Here is a 17,448-nt window from a genome sequence, read left to right as displayed (position 1 = left end):
CAGCTATGTTTTGAGGGTCTACAAAGTAAAATCCACATGAATGCCAGGAGAACCCTGCACTGTAAAAGCATGCACAGTATACTTCGCACTTCAGAGGTGATCAGAGTGCACTGAAACAGTAAAACAGCTCGAAATTCTTCTTTATTAGATTTGTGGTCACAGAGTCCTGCTTGTTGGCTTGCAGGGTGACATAACTGACAGGAATTCCTTCGCATCTTTGAGCTTTACTCTAACCCAGAGACAAGAACAAAAAAAAAAAAACATAGCCACATCCGATGTGATACATGGAGGAGTGGTTAACCCCTGACTGCCTCTGTAAGGCAATAAGAGCTTATTCAAAAAAGCAGAAAGAAAATCACTAATGAGAGCCTCTGATAGACGAACAATGACACAGTAAGCCTGCCAGTTCTAGATCACAGAGGCCTCAGTGTGTGGAGGAAGGAGACCCGGCAGAGCATCAAGCTTTAGTGTGGGGTGGACGGTTTACCCATACCTCATTAACCTCCTTACAGTAATGCCATTGAATACTCCCATTTTGTCTCGCCGACATGCAGATTACATCCTAAGTACCTAAAATGCTCTCCTTTTTCATGCTGCGATGGCACAACTTGGTCTTAGGAAGCACAATGTCACAAACCACATAAAAAAACATGATTTGTTTTTTTATAATTGCACAGAAAAGGTTTTTTTGAATGCACACCACATTTTAAAGATTGTTGCCATTTAAAAAAAAGGAAAAAGATTTAGGTGACAAATGTCATATGACTCATCCAGCCATTAAAGATATAGTCGATCATTGCTTCAACCTTATGTGATTAAAAAAAATGAATGTTTTATTAAAAAATATAGATTGATTTGTGTGTATTTACGTCTTCCAACGAACTGATGCGTTCACATAAACTTGGTAATAATCCATTAAAAATGCATAAGAGCAGGCCAGTTATTGGAAACCGCTATGTTGCCGCCATCTGGACATCTTGGTTCTGACTAATTACATTTTATGTATGTGAGCAGAAACTAGCATGTTTCTGCTCACATACATAAAAAGCATGTCAAATTGATATTGTCTCAATTTTGTTATTGTCAACAGCATAGAAGAGCGACCGTCTCCACTCTGAAAAGCTGACAACAAGCCAGCTGAAAAAAACCCAACAAGCACAGGTTATAAGCTAACATTACGCCATCTATGTTTGCCTTGAGTGTCATAAGAACCTTTGACTCTGATACTGAACGAGCAGGGAGAGCTCAGAAAGCTCACTTTTAAGGAAACTGGTCTTGATCTTCAACAAAATTCAACGGAGTTGAATTCAAGTAGTTCGCTCCTTGTCCGTACTCAGCCTCTCGTTACATTCTGTTCCGTAGATTTTATGTCATCTGTCTTAAAGACAAAACAAGGGAAGAGAAAAAGAATGGGGAATAGAAACTAATGGCCGGCAGTATTAAAAAGCTTAAACTAAAGAAAAACAAACTTAAAACAGACACACATCTACGTTAATACACATAAACACGCATACATATACGTGTAAAGTTTGCATTCTCTCCTGCTTACACTTATGATCAATTAACAAATCACCTAGTTAGACTAATTACATTTTTAACCAATTCAACATCTATTTTAATGAGTTACTGCACTGGCATTTCATAAGTACACAAAAAACTGACACGAACCTCCAGCACATGATGCTGCTTAGTATTGTTATTGTGCCAGTAAATGCTGGCTCTGGGATGGGTCCTTAAGCTGTTTTTAAGAAATGGCTTTAGAAGTCCTTTCTGCGATCATGTGAAGCAGATTAACCAGACGTTCGCTGGCATGCATCGTATGGAGTCCGGAGGTCCTTGGACCCATTTTTTGCACAATTAATGCATACTTTTATTTTTATTTGAAAACTACTGAAGCCTGAAACGATGAGGTAAAACACAAACAATAAAGGAGGATTTTAACGTGGATTTTTTGTCATGCAGACTGGTACTTTTCGCATGGTGTCAGAGGAGGAGCAAGCAATGAGGTCAAAGCTGGAGCATTTGACAGTGAAGGATCATGGGCCTGTGTTTGGGCTGTGCCACAAACTGCCTGGACACACTGTGCAAAAGGTAAAGTAAGCATAGTTTCTAATGGCAGCAAATACACGAGTCATATATATGGTCCTTGGATGGCTCAGGGTTCGTGCTGATGTTACCCTTCCAGGCGAAGGATGAGCTGAATGAGACAGATGAGAGACGGGCATCATCACTGAAGGACCTGCGGGCCTTGATGAAAGAGAGGGCAGCCGATGGAGACGGCCTGGCCAAGCTGATCCTGGAGCGCTTTGGGGACAAACCCGACTCTTTGTTCCTGCGCTTCCTCAGAGCTCGCAAGTTTGATGTCGACAGGGCCCACGAGCTCATGAAAGGTGATTTCCAACCTACTAAATACAACTTTATGAGAAGCACTTTATTTCACTGAGTAGAGAGACAAAAAAGAGAGTTTTTTCCAGACAATGGCAGTTAGATGATAAAATATTAGGGGGTGCTCATGAACTCACAAATCATAATAAAGGGAACATAACAAATTTCATATCAAACATATGTCACAGCAACTACAAATGCTTAGTGGTATTAAGGTCACTCACGGTCAGCTAGACTGAACAACCAATAAAAGAAACTCTAAAAGAAATAAAGCAAAACATGGATTCTCACTTCCTGCAATTAGTGAGAGGAACTAAAAGAGAGGCCAGTTTGTCTGATATTGTGCAGTCATGGATAAGTAATCCATAATGTGGGACCCAAAACAAGTGATCCCCTCTGAGGAGGATTTCAAAGAATGTGCATAAAGGAATAGCTAATGGTCCTCTCGCTCATATGACATTTCCTCCTTTCATGTCACATGTGCTGGGTTAACAGCACATGTGACATGAAAGGTGGGATTTCTCCTACATCAGTGATAGTGAAATGCATATTTCATGAGAATGTGGAAATAAGTGCTAATAAGAACTGTTGTGGAAGGTTTGGTCCAGGGTACGGTGGTCCTAAGGTGCAAAACAAAAAACACACCACTTTGTTTAATTCATGTGTTTTCTCAATGAAAGGGTTTCTTTTATTCTGATTTTGAGGGCAGCACAGTGGTCACCTCACAGCAAGAAGTTCCTAAGCTTGATTCCTAAAGCCAGACCAGGCTCCAGCCCCCCCACAGTGCTGATTTAGATCAGCAGAAGAAAACGGATGGATGGCTCTTTTGTATATTTCTATGTACATCAAGAGCAAAAAAAGAAAAGAAGCCGAGTCATATACCTGTTCAATAAATCTTTTTTCATACAATTAAAATAAAAAATAAAATTTCACTTTTTAATTTCATTTAAAACAAATTCTATTCTTTGTCTTGCATGTTTCATTTTGGCACCATGGGACTCCATCCCAGCTCACGCTTTGCATCGCAGTTTGCATCATCTAGATTAGCCACCTGTCGTAATCCACTGTGTCATTTTAATCCTACTTTGAGTGTTTTTTCTTCCAGTAACTCCTCCCCTCGTGGTCCTCTCTGTCCCTGCTGTCTCCTCTGCCACTCGCTGTAGGTCTCTGATCCTGTCTGCTCGAGGTAAGGCTGCTCAGCTCTAAATCATTCGATAGACAGATAAACACAGACAAATAACATATGAGCACTTTGAGGATATATGTATCATATTTTGTGTAGTAACTAAAAATCACATTAAAAACAAAATATTTTTGCTTTGATGTCAATTGACAGAAACCTTGTTTTTTACTTTGATTAATACGTCTTTCATAGTTTAAATGAAGGATTTATGCATTTGTGCTAAGTTTCTTCTATTGTTTGCTGCACTGCAATCAGGTTTGAATTTTGCTCTCTAAAGAGCCTAAAACACTCACTGAAGAGAAACTTCAGCACCTGTGTCATGATTCTTGGTTAAAGAGCTTTAACTCAATTATAACAATTATTTGGCTTTATACAGAATTGAAACTATATTTAAGCAAATTGTTTATATATATATATATATATATAAACTTTTCAATTAAAAAAATGCTTTCAGTCAAGCTGCTTAATGAGCAATACAATGTATTAAAGACCCACCTCTTCATTTTGAATGCTATTGCGTCCTCCTGGTGATGTTGTATTTGTGTAGTTCTCAGATTATGTCATACATCATTAATTGAAAGAGCGTCTGCATTGTTTCTTTTTGGTGTAATGTGGTCACGTTCTGTTTGTGCCAAATCTTCTTCCTCCACAGTTTTAGCGTCGCTGCTGTGAGACGCTGCAACCATGGCTACTGTAAGTTCAATTTCTCTGCAACAGTCCAGAGTGCTCCAGTGTCACTTTATCTCTGTTTACGGCAGTTAGGTCAGTTTCTGGCCTCAGTTCAGTGGTTCAGTGTGGGCTAAAAGCATTAGAGGGCTTTGAGGTCTAACTGTCAGCACATGATGCTGCTTAGTATTGTTATTGTGCCAGTAAATGCTGGCTCTGGGATGGGTCCTTAAGCTGTTTTTAAGAAATGGCTTTAGAAGTCCTTTCTGCGATCATGTGAAGCAGATTAACCAGACGTTCGCTGGCATGCATCGTATGGAGTCCGGAGGTCCTTGGACCCATTTTTTGCACAATTAATGCATACTTTTATTTTTATTTGAAAACTACTGAAGCCTGAAACGATGAGGTAAAACACAAACAATAAAGGAGGATTTTAACGTGGATTTTTTGTCATGCAGACTGGTACTTTTCGCATGGTGTCAGAGGAGGAGCAAGCAATGAGGTCAAAGCTGGAGCATTTGACAGTGAAGGATCATGGGCCTGTGTTTGGGCTGTGCCACAAACTGCCTGGACACACTGTGCAAAAGGTAAAGTAAGCATAGTTTCTAATGGCAGCAAATACACGAGTCATATATATGGTCCTTGGATGGCTCAGGGTTCGTGCTGATGTTACCCTTCCAGGCGAAGGATGAGCTGAATGAGACAGATGAGAGACGGGCATCATCACTGAAGGACCTGCGGGCCTTGATGAAAGAGAGGGCAGCCGATGGAGACGGCCTGGCCAAGCTGATCCTGGAGCGCTTTGGGGACAAACCCGACTCTTTGTTCCTGCGCTTCCTCAGAGCTCGCAAGTTTGATGTCGACAGGGCCCACGAGCTCATGAAAGGTGATTTCCAACCTACTAAATACAACTTTATGAGAAGCACTTTATTTCATTGAGTAGAGAGACAAAAAAGAGAGTTTTTTCCTTGCATCATTTTGGCACCCAAGCGCTTCAGTAATTGATGGTGAGGCCTCTTTTGTGCTCCTCGTATGCATGAATCCCAGGCCATCGCTGAGGCAGGGGGGCATGTGTTCATTAATTGGGAGCTTTGAGATTCTTCTGAGTGAGCTGACAAAGCTGTTCTTTGTGTGTCCAAATGGGACGGCAGGTTTGCTTCACTTGTGAGTCCGCCGCGTTCTGCTGGGAACTTCTGCTGCTCTGGGAGCGGGTTAAGATTAAAAAGAGCAATTCGACAATAGTGAGGACACCTTATGACTTGCCCTGCACACACAAAAACCTCTTAATCTTTTTTTCAATCCTCCGAATGATCAGAATGCTGTTTCCTAACCAGATTGGGTCAAAATGATGCCCATTTATTATTCCAATAATATAATAATGTAATATTCCATTAAACCTTGAGCTGATCTTAAACCTAGTAACCTTAACTCAAGCATCGGCATAATTCTGGAACCAGAATTTCTGAATCTTGGTGCTGCTGTTGTTGGAATACTCCATCCCCACAAAAACAAAAATAAACACCTGCACATTCATCAATATAGAAAAGTTGTTCCGTGTGAGACTGGAATCCATGCACATCCAGATGGACTGTCTTTCCCTCTCTGTCTCTCTCTCTCATAAACACATTTACTGTGGGTTAATTGGTGCCTTGCTTAGATGGACTGGAGCCCCACTGACACAGGACTATCATTGTGTGGGTGCATCAGAAATATGCAGTGCTGTGTACACTGTGGGGTTGTGAGTTATTAGTATCCAGTGAGAGAATTCAATTCAATTCAGTTTTATTTACATAGCACCAAATCACAACAACAGTCACCTCAAGGCACTTTATATTGTAAGGTAAAGACCCTACAAACCCAACAATCCAATAATCCCCTTTGAGCAAGCACTTGGTGACAGTGGGAAAGAAAAACTTCCTTTTAACAGGATAAAACCTCCGCCAGAACCAGGCACAGGGACGAGCAGCCATCTACCACGACCGACTGGTGGTGATGGGAGTAAAACGGGAAAGACGCGCCGTGAAAGAGAGATGGGGATTAATAATAACTAATGAGAATGCAGCTGATCTGTTGGTTGTGGTTCTCCAGGTTACGTACGCTTCAGGAAGGAGTATCCTGAGCTTTTTGAGAACCTGACCCCCGAGGCAGTCCGCAGCACAGTCGAAGCGGGATACCCAGTGGTTCTGCCCAGCAGAGACAAGTATGGCCGCGTGGTCCTGCTCTTTAACATCGACAACTGGGACCTGGAGGAGATCACCTTCGATGAGGTACCCGAAAAGCAGCCCTGCACAGCTGCAGCTCAGTCATCCAAGTGTACTCTGTGAAATATATGTCCTTTTGCGTGTAATAGGTGTTGAGGGCATACTGCGTGATCCTAGAGAAGCTGCTCGAGAATGACGAGACCCAGATCAATGGATTTGTGCTGATTGAGAACTTCAAAGGCTTCACAATGCAGCATGCCTCAGGAATCAAGCCAGCTGAGCTCAAGAAGATGGTGGACATGCTGCAGGTTAGGGCTGAGCGAAATGGCCTAAAATCCATATCACAGTATAACATCACTGCCTCTTGGTGTTCTTTTACGTTCTTTTAATGTAGCTTTTCATTGTTACGCTGATGACCTGCAGCTTTATGTTCCTCTAACCATTGGAAATTGTGCTGAAGTCTCTAAACTAGAATCTTGTGTATCTGCAATTAGGGGCTCGTTATCGGATAATTTCTTGCTCCTAAATACTGATAAGACAGAGTTTACATGAGACTCGAAGGAGAGCACCATGTTGAACCACATGCCCAAGTTTTTTACAGCAGAGGTTCTTGTCCATGCATTTGTGTCTTCACGTATTGATTATTGTAACGGGCTTCCAAAGAAAAGTTTCAGAGGTCTACAGATGGTGCAAAATGCAGCTGCTCGTATTTTAACAAGAACTGGGAAATTTGAGCACATTACCCCTGTACTGAGAGCTCTTCACTGGCTACCTTGTCAGGTTCGAGCAGATTTTAAGATCCTGCTGCCCACCTACAAGGCTTTAAATGGATTGGCACCTTCATACCTCTCCGACCTTTTACACCTTGATGTTCGATCCCGTGCTCTACGATCTCAGGCCTTCTAAAGGTTCCTAGAGACAGAAAAAAGACAGTTGGAGAGCATGCTTTTTCTTTTCGTGCCCCATTCTTGTGGAACAACCTCCCTCAAGATATTAGCCAGGCACGCTCTGTGGAGGTTTTTAAAACTAAGTTGAAGACACATTTGTTCACCCTATCTTACATGTCTTAATTCTATGTCTTTTAGTTTTTAAATTCTTACTATTTTTAACTTGTATTGTGTTTTTACTTATACTGCTATTTATTGCTTTTATTTATTCATCTTTTTAGTTTCAAATAGCTGTACAGCACTTTGTTTGAAAGCGCTTTATAAATAAAGTTATTATTATTATTATTAATTTGAAGCATGTGCCGTAACGATATATATCGCGATATATTCTCTTCTTCTGTATACCGTATTTTCCGCACTATAAGGCACATTTAAAATCCTTTCATTTTCTCAAAAATCGACAGTGTGCCTTATAATCCGGAATAATCCCCAGAATAATCTGAGTCCAAAACACCATCTGTTTCAGGTCCCAAAGTCAAAGGAACACAGCGGCATCACTGAGTTAAAAACTGTCTAAATTCTTTCATCTTTAATAAAATGATCAGTGTTGCTGCTTTACCAGGTGTAACAATTAAGTTTAACATCCAGGCATCCATGAAAACAGAATTTATTAAATTTAACAGAGTTAGACGTTAGCAGGAAGTCAGCTCGCTAGTTTCCACCTAAACATGATATTTTGACTGAGAGATTTCTAAAAGACTTAAAACGTACAGCTCTGCTATCACTTCCAACATAAATGAAGACAGAAAACGAAACAGCAGTGACTTTTTTAGGGTTGCTGAAGTTGGACTAGCTGGTATATAATGATGTGTTATGTGATCGCTAGCAACACAGCTATGTTAGCATAAACACAGTGAAGCTGGAGGATGAATGCTATCTTTTTTCCACTCAATAAAAGTTAACGCGAGGGTTCCCGATGACTAGGGACAAATGCAATCGCATGACAGGATGCTGTAAACGGACCAAACTTCAGTCAGGAGAACAACTGAAATAATCAGATGGGAATAGAGCAGCTGCAAGAGAATTCAGCATTAATAAATCAATGGTATGGAAGTGGAGGAAGCGTAGCTTTTGGCTTATTACTGTCGCCCGGCATAATTTGCAGATGATATTGCTTGCAGCCGCTGCAATGCTTTCAACCAAAACAGGCGCAGCTTGATGACTCCGTCAACATGCGCTATCATGGTAGAGCGCCTAGTCAAAATCTCTAACATTGACCAAATTCATATAATTTCTACTGTATACCGTTTATATCGCCCACCCCAACTGCAGGCCCAAACAGACTCAGAATGAAAGCTGATGTGGAGCTTCAAACTAGTTTTTGGCTCTTTTGTGTTTTTCTGCAGGACTCGTTCCCAGCCCGTTTCAAGGCAGTTCACGTTATTCACCAGCCTTGGTACTTCACCACTACCTACAACGTGGTTAAACCCTTCATGAAGAGCAAGCTGCTGGAGAGGGTAAAGATAAGGGACACAACTGACAGCAGCTATATTTTTTTGGTTTTAAATCTAAGCTACATCTTTAAATGCTGATTCTAACTTCCCTCAGGTCTTTGTTCATGGTGATGAATTGGACAACTACCTCAAAGAATTCGATGCAGACATCCTGCCTTCAGACTTCGGTGGAAAAGCACCGGTGGCCGACTACCAGCCCATCGCCACAAAGCTTTTTGGCTCTGAAGACACCGCTCTCTGAAGAAACAATCCTCCCATTTCAAACCCAAGAGTAGAGCCTTTTACCTGAAGTGCTTTTTGTGTGATCAGATCAGATATGTGGTCTGTATTAAGGCTAGATTTTTACTTTTTTTAAAAAAAAAAAAAAATTCAGGCAGTACATAGACGTATGTAGGGTTAGAAGCAGGGGATGTTTTGTGTTATATAAATGGAAAAGGTAAAGGATGTTGTTTAGATATATGAAGGAGAGAATAACTGATAGTAATCACTTGTTACTTTACATTGACATGTACTGACATTCTCTCATGTATGACATGTATGAGTGGAGGAAGAATGACAGAGCTGGTCAAGACCAGACTGATTTGTGTTTGGTGTGCTTTGCCTCATAGATCAATCTGCTGTACACAGAACAACCTTTTGCTTACGACCCCGTGATACAGATTTCAACATAGCAAAGTCTCGAGGGGTGAATTTGAGATTGATATCCAGAGGGAAAACTAATAAGGCATGTTTTAGAATAAAGGGCCTCCTGATGCAGTGCCTTAAATAGGAACAGTTGCTTGCCTCAGTGGCCTTGTTTCAACATATCATGTGAGGCGTGATGTACCAAGAAGATGCATTCTGGAGGTTGCACTGGATTGAAAAATGTCAAATAAAATCTTTTTTGTGCATCTTTTTTTTTTTAATTAATGACCATTTTTATCATTTGTTCTATATTTTAACCAGCTAAACCCACTCTAGGGTTAAATGGTTATACCAGGGTTAATTAATGAGTATATTTAAAATAATGGAGTTTTAAATTAGAGACTGAATGATGTGCGATTTTTTTTAAGGCCGATATCCAGTCCTTATATTTGGTGATTTTAAAATCTGTTATTCTGATGTAGTGGCTGATATTTTTTTTTCTTTCAGACACATGAACCATAAACAGATTTCCCACACGTTTGTTGTATTGTTTTTTGTTTGTTTAATGCTCTGCCCAGGGCTGGACTGGGACAAAAAATCGGCCCGGGCCCCGACTAGAGACCGGCCCACCAGGAATTATAGGAAAAGCCATAAAGCCTTTGAATGAAAACAAATGCTGTTGTGATGGTGATGTACACTGTTATGTTGGTATATATGTATGATTACATTTTACATCAGATGACCACTTTGGTTGTAAGATTCAGATAATTATTTATCAAAAGCTAGACATTTTAAATGAGAATAAGAAAGAAAAGTATTTCTTTGTTTGTGCCCCCTTTCCCTGTTAATGCCCTACCTGGCCCCCTGGCAAAACTTTGCTAGACCCGCCCCTGCACAGATGTCAGCTATGTAAAAAATTATCCTGGTGTTATTTGTCTCTCAGAAACAGTTCATAACTTCTCTTTAACTCATTCATGTCACCTAAAAGGTAAATCTGTTTCTCCATCACCTGTTCAGCTCTGATGTTTCAGTAAGGACATCTCCTGGTTACATCTTCATGTTTCCCTCTCACCAGACATCCAAACCGATATCATTATGAGCAGCTTGTATGTCTGTGGCTCCAGCAAACATCACCTGATACTAGAAAGTGATATTAAATAAATTCTAACAACAGCTTAAACATGCAGTTTTCCTCTTTCTGGTGCAAAGTGGGCGATAAACAAACAAGAGAGACAGGACTTGCGACAGAAAAGTCATTGATCAGTTTCGTGATTGAAGTAGCAGCAAGAGAGGGAGGGGGAGAGAGTGAGAGAAGAAGAGGCAGCTGTGCAGCGTAGCTGGATGGCCAGTCCAGCTATCAAGTCAAGTCAAGTTTATTTATATAGCGCATTTAAAAGACATCAAGTGTCGGCCAAAGTGCTGAACAGAGAGATAATAAAATCAAATAAAAAAGAATTAAAATAGATAAGAAACATTGTAAAAACACTGTCAGACATCCGTATATATAGACACACAAAGCAGACTCTTATATACACCTGTTTGTAGAAATATAGATGTACATGCACATATGCAGATACATATACGAAAGTGTACACATTCACACACAAGCACACATACGTGTACATAAAATAGGTGTATACATATATACATGCATACATCATCCAATGAGATAAAAGACCAGAATAACTAAAGCAGAATAAAAGTGGTGTCAAAGAGATGCGAAAGCCTTTGGAAATCGGTAGGTCTTCAAATTTGATTTGATGACTTCCAAAGAGGAAGAGGAGTTTATGAAAGAGGGAAGACTGTTCCAGAGTCTTGAAGTGGCAATGGAGAAAGCCCTGTCACCTCTAGATTATAACTGGGAGCGTGGAACCAATAAAAGCATCTGACTGGAGGAACGCAGAGTTTGAGTGGGTAGGTGCAGGCTAAGGAGATTGTATCTGGAGCCAAGCCATGGAGGGCTTTAAAAACAAATAATAAATCCATGAGTCAACTCCATATTTAACTCGCAGCCAATGTAAAGATGCGAGTATCGGAGTAATACTCTCTTTCTGGTACTGATGCATTTTGGTTGCAGGCGGAACAGGCTTGAGTGACAGATGTGTAAATCGAGAGAGTTACAGTAGTCAAGACGTGATGATATGAAGGCATGGATAACGATTTCCAGACCTTCAGATGAACAGTGGCGTGTCTAGAAAATTTTTGTTGGGGGGGCCAGGTAGGGGCACAGATTTGGAGAAGGGTGGCAGATGTAATTGGCAGATAATGTTAAAAACAATTCTACCAACCGTTAACCATAATTCAATAACCCTGTAAACCTAATAACCGAATGCGCTTTTAACTCTTATTAGAATGAGATTTTAACCACTACGGTGCAAAGTTTTTAGATACTGCGTTGATAAAGTACAAGAGATACAATCAGTCAGTGTTTATTCAGCATTCAAGGACATCAATATTTGCATAGTATTTTTACTGACATGTAGTGCACATATGTTTTGGGCAAAAACATTTTTGAATATTAAAATACGAACATTTTTAACATACAATTGGCAAATTAGCCAATGCCAATGCAAAACCAATGCCTGTTAAAAAAAAGAAGATAATCTTCTCACAAACTGGTGTTTGATTTTGAAACAGGAAAAAAGTGGGGAAACAACTGAAAAGACTAACATTTGAATAAAACCTGAAAGCAAGTAAATACTTTCTATGCTGCCTTATGGTCAACTTTGGTAATATTGATCAAGAACAACACTGGCTGATGATGAAATACAGTCAGCTGGCATGGTGACACTGCCAGTATTAACCTGCAGGGCTGGACTGGGACAGAAAATCGGGCATTTTCACTACAGATTGGCCCACCAGGTATTAAAGCCATAAAGCCTTTGAATGAAAACAAATGCTGTTGTGACAGTGATGTACACTGTCTTGTTGGTATATGTATGATTTCTATACATTTTACGTCAGATAAAAACTTTGTTCGCAAGATTCAGATAATTATTTAATAAAAGCTAAATATTTTAAATGAGAATAAAAAAAGAAAAGTATTTCTTTGTGCCCCACCTTTCCCTGTTAATGCCCTACATGGACCCCCTGGCAACACTTTGCTAGACCCGTCCCTGCACAGTTACCAGCTGTCAGCTACACAGAAAAGGATCCTGGTGTTATTTGTCTCTCAGAAACAGTTCATAACTTCCCTTCAACTCATTCATGTCACCTAAAAGGTAAACCTGTTTCTCCATCACCTGTTCAGCTCTGATGATTCAGTAAGGACATCTCCTGGTTTCATCCTCGTGTTTCCCTCTCACCACATATCCAAACCGACATCATGACCAGCAGCTTTACAGCTGTGGCTCCAGCAAACATCAGCTGATAGTAGAAAGCAATATTAAATAAATTCTAACAACAGCTGATCAAGCTTAAACGTGCTGCTGTTGTTTAGCGCGACATCTGCTGGTTTCCTGTTTCTGGCGCAAAGTGGGTGATAAACAAACAAGAGAGACGATCAGCTGATCATTGATCAGTTTCATGATTGAAGTAGCAATAGAAGAGGCAGCTGTAAAGACAGAATAACTCCAGCTTTGTGTCTTTTTCCATCCTAGCTGAAGTACGGGACAAACTGTGTCTCTTCTCAGCTCAATACGAAACGCATAATATTTTCTCTGAATGAGGGACCATTCCATTTTTTAAGGAGCTGTTGGCAACTCTACTAACTAACCTTATGAATAAAATAAAGTTCACTATCAGTAACATCATAGCAACCGAACAGCTGTATAAACTCGTCATGCTAGCTCACGCAGTATGAGGTATTGTAACTGACTGTAAAAAGTCAGCACAACGAAAATAAACTGCACCTAAACTTGGTTTATACCTGACCCAGATAGACTGCAGGTCATAACTTCTTACCAGAAGTTCAGTTCACCTGACACTCGGACCGGTGTTCCAGATCTACTGGCGTTTAGATCAACTGGCGTTGGTCGAACAGATGTGTGGCAGTCTTGCGTTTCAGTAGCTCCTACCGACAAACCAGCAAAAAAAAGCCAAATGTGTCATCTGTGACACTTGTGAGGTTGTCTCAAACACACTCCGTCAGTCTTGATGCTGTTGAACAACAAAATGTTTAAAAATGTGGCGAGTTTACCTGGTGATATCCTCGTGCGCCACGCGATCGCGAAAACAGCAAACAAGTAACACCACGCCGTTGTTGTTCACGGGACAGCAAGAGTAAACGATCGGGAGACTCTTGTCGTCGTTATCGTCCCCCTCACACGGTTTATTTCTCCGAATTCAGCGTTTTTGCTTCACAACTACAGCGTGCAGTTTACTTTGTGCACTAACATGGAGTCGAGTCAACCAGCGCCACCTCTGGCCAAGTGCCACAGCCTACAGCCAGATCAACCTGTGACACACATCTGCACCACGTTTGAATTCGTGTCATGCACATTTGTACCTTTCAATTGTGTCTGTTTGTGCGTCATGCAAATAAACCTTTGGAAAGAATGAAATGATATCATATATTCCTTATTGGCCTACATTTGTACAAAATTCCAAATTATATACACAAAGTCATAGAAATCACCACTCCAATTGGTCATCATGATTTTAATATTCTCTTTTTCCATAACAATGAAATACACCTTGGACAAATATGACACATCAATATTTCATTAGTGTTGTCACATCACATCCTGTAAGCATCGTCTGTGTCTTTTCCCTGAAAATGAATATTTCCAGCCAATATAGGCAATTCATCAACATGGCTGGAGTTATATACAGTCTGTATAAGTGTGGTTAATCTAATGAAGATTTGTAAGGAGACGGCAGTTACTGTGAATTCACAGCAGTTACACAGTGATTAGTAATAAACAGCCAGTGAGAGTGAGTGGATATGACTGTTCCCACCACTAACACATGACCATAGGCCACTACTAGATTAACTTGTGACACATCTGCACCTGCTGCTATGATCACATTGAGTAGAGGCTGAGTGGCTGCACTTACCCCTGGTACATCCAAATCTACCCACAAACATGTTGAAAGATGCAATGCCAGCAATGTGGATTGTCAACACTGAAAACAATCAGTAAGCAAAGACAACAGGGATCATTTGTTTCTGTTTATTTAGCACCCACAACATTTGTAGTCGCCTTCTGCACAGGGGAAGTCCACACACACCGTGTGGTATCACTTTCCACAGAAGGTGCAATCTGCAAGATTGAATGAGATTGTCAGGGTCATTGTCTGACTGTTTATTACTAATCACTGTGTAACTGCTGTACATTCACAGTAACTGCCATCTCCTTATAAATGTTTATTAGATTGACCACACTTATGCAGACTGTATATCACAACCAACTCTAACATGTTTGTTTGCAGAGGGAAGACACAGACAGACTACGCTAACGACATGTGATGTTACAACACTGGTGAAATATTAGTGTGTTCACGACATTTTTCGTATGGGCAAAAGTATTGATATCAGGATGGTGATTCTTATGTGTATGTCATTTGGCATTTTGTACAAATGTAGGCTGATAATAAATACATGATATCATTTCATTCATTTCAAAGGTTTATTTGCATGACGCACAAACAGACACAATTGAAAGGTACAAATGTGCATGACACGAATTCAAACGTGGTGCAGATGTGTGTCACAGGTTGATCTGGCTGTAGGCTGTGGCACTTGGCCAGAGGTGGCGCTGGTTGACTCGAGTCCATGTTAGTGCACAAAGTAAACAGCACGCTGTAGTTGTGAAGCAAAAACGCTGAATTCGGAGAAATAAACCGTGCGAGGGGAACGATAACGACGACAAGAGTCTCCCGATCGTTTACTCTTGCTGTCCTGTGAACAACAACGGCGTGGTGTTACTTGTTTGCTGTTTTCGCGATCGCGTCACGCATGAGGATATCACCAGGTAAACTCGCCACATTTTTAAACATTTTGTTGTTCAACAGCATCAAGACTGACGGAGTGTGTTTGAGATAACCTCACAAGTGTCACAGGTGACACATTTGGCGTTTTTTTGCTGGTTTGTCGGTAGCAGCTCCTGAAACGCAAGACTGCCACACATCTGTTCGACCAACGCCAGTTGATCTAAACGCCAGTAGATCTGGAACACCGGCGGCCGCCTCGGGTCTCTCCTCCTCCTGCCTCACCTTTCCCTCATCCACCTGTTGCCTCTGTGAAAGCTCCGCCATAGCCACCACCAAACAACTGAGTTATTTTTACACATCGGCCAGCATCTGGCCAATCCACCACTTCTCATTGTTCATGCCGTTACAAAAATAAATAAATAAATGAGTCATCAGCCCACCATGCAAACGTCCGATGGCTAGTCCAGCTATGTTAACTTGTTAATCTTTCGCCAAAAAAATGTTTTCTGCGGTGCCGTCTTTCCTCTCCTACCTTTGCTAACATGATGCGCATAGTGCAGAAGCCGGTGCTGCATTCACTTACCCTCGGATATCTGAGCTTCACTGTGAAACCATAATGGTATATTTGATATTTCATTAAATTTTATTATTTTAGCTTCGGGGTGGCACCTGGAGTGGCCAGTCTGGTTGGGGGGGTGGCCTGTGCCCCCCGAGGCCACCCCGCTGGACACGCCATTGCAGATGAAAGATATTTTTGAGTTTGGAAATGCTCCCGAGTTGGAAAAAACTGCCACGAACAACTGAATTTATTTGTTTGTCCAGCTTAAGGGTAGAATTGAAAATGAAACCAAGCTTTTTTACATGGGGGTGTACATTAGGTGATAGTGGGCCCAAGTCATTTCTTATGAGACTAACAGAGTCTTGCGTACCGAAAATTATAATCTCAGTTTTGTCGTAGTTTATTGTCATAAGAAACTCTGACTGTTATGACCTTTCAAACTACAGACCGAGCTCTAAGCTTTCATTCGTGTCCAAGATCCCGGAGAGACTCTCCCAGCTCCAGGCGTACTTGGACACGAACAATATTGCTGAGAAATTTCAATCTGCTTTTAAGCCATTGCTGGATAGCTCGCTCAAACTCAATAAGCAAGTGTCTGCTGTAGTGAGATCTAGCTTCCACCAACTGCGCCTTATCTCTAAGGCTAGGCATTATGTTCCACATGAGGACCTGGAGAAGCTTATTCACGCTTTTGTGACCTCCAGGTTGGATTTTTGTAATTAATTGTACTACGGTCTAAGCAGCTAGATCATCAGTGGGTAGCCACGTTTCAGTCATAAAAAGAAAGTCCAAGCCATGAGAGACAAACAGGTCATCATGGTATATGAAGGTCTTAGCTGTGGCTCTGCCCAGGCCTCTGTTGCCAATAAGGAAGTTAAAGACCACCCTCTGATGGACAAACTATGCAAGCTCAATACTCATGGTAGATGTTTCTCGCTTATATTTTCTATGCATTGGTTATTATAAACGCTAGTATCAATACATCTGCAAGTAGCTAATATCAGCAAGCTGTAGCTTAAATGAATCAGTGACCAATGTTACCTCATACAGATTTCTAGGTCAAGCTGCTTTTTTAGGCCTGGCAAAACTCCAGAGTTGTCCTATCTTTCTGAGTTTTGAATTTTGTCAGAACCTTTCACACGACTTGATCATAATGTGTACCTAAAATCTGGACTGCAAGCTATTAAATTGCACTGCATTTAAAATACAGATGCCCTTACAGCATGCAGCATTCCCACCAACTGTTCTGTCCTTAAACACACCACATATTTGCTAATTGACAGCATAGATGGTGAAAAAACAAAACAAGGTTTGATTTAGTTGTGTTTTGATTACTTTTCCTGTGGTGTAGTACACATGATAACTGGGGAGGTAGAAAAGCTATAAAGATAAAAGGAGTCAATACATGAAGGCTCAATTCAGCACAATCTGTGATATACAAATTATTGTTAAATATTAAAGCGTGTTCTACAATATATTTACAAAGCTCTAATTGGAGGAGAAAAAATAAACCATTTTTCTTTTGAGAAAATAATTTATTTTGGAACACAATAAG

General features: G+C 40.7%; 1 protein-coding gene across 1 annotated transcript; it reads left to right on the top strand.

Moving 5' to 3' along the window:
- Nucleotides 1-4,686: 4,686 nt before the first annotated feature.
- LOC146639998 (retinaldehyde-binding protein 1-like) lies at nt 4,687-9,077 on the top strand. The gene is made up of 6 exons (XM_085357035.1): nt 4,687-4,821; nt 4,916-5,120; nt 6,323-6,501; nt 6,585-6,743; nt 8,729-8,839; nt 8,931-9,077. Exons 1-6 carry the CDS (start codon nt 4,687-4,689, stop codon nt 9,075-9,077), a joined length of 936 nt encoding a protein of 311 aa, XP_085213161.1.
- The last annotated feature ends 8,371 nt before the right edge of the window (nt 9,078-17,448 follow it).

This window comes from Diplotaxodon limnothrissa, linkage group LG1 (genome assembly GCF_057381915.1).
Source record: "Diplotaxodon limnothrissa isolate DT_005_m linkage group LG1, D_limnothrissa_male_GT1.1, whole genome shotgun sequence".
NCBI lineage: Eukaryota > Metazoa > Chordata > Actinopteri > Cichliformes > Cichlidae > Diplotaxodon > Diplotaxodon limnothrissa.
Note: the sequence above shows the minus strand (reverse complement) of the source record. Positions and strands in the feature narration are given on the sequence as shown.

Coding starts and splice junctions, on each gene's coding strand:
- LOC146639998 (XM_085357035.1), top strand. CDS start 4,687: ATGCAGACTGGTACTTTTCGCATGGTGTCAGAGGAGGAGCAAGCAATG. Junction 5,121..6,322: donor GGCCCACGAGCTCATGAAAG/GTGATTTCCAAC, acceptor GTGGTTCTCCAG/GTTACGTACGCTTCAGGAAG. Junction 8,840..8,930: donor AGAGCAAGCTGCTGGAGAGG/GTAAAGATAAGG, acceptor AACTTCCCTCAG/GTCTTTGTTCATGGTGATGA.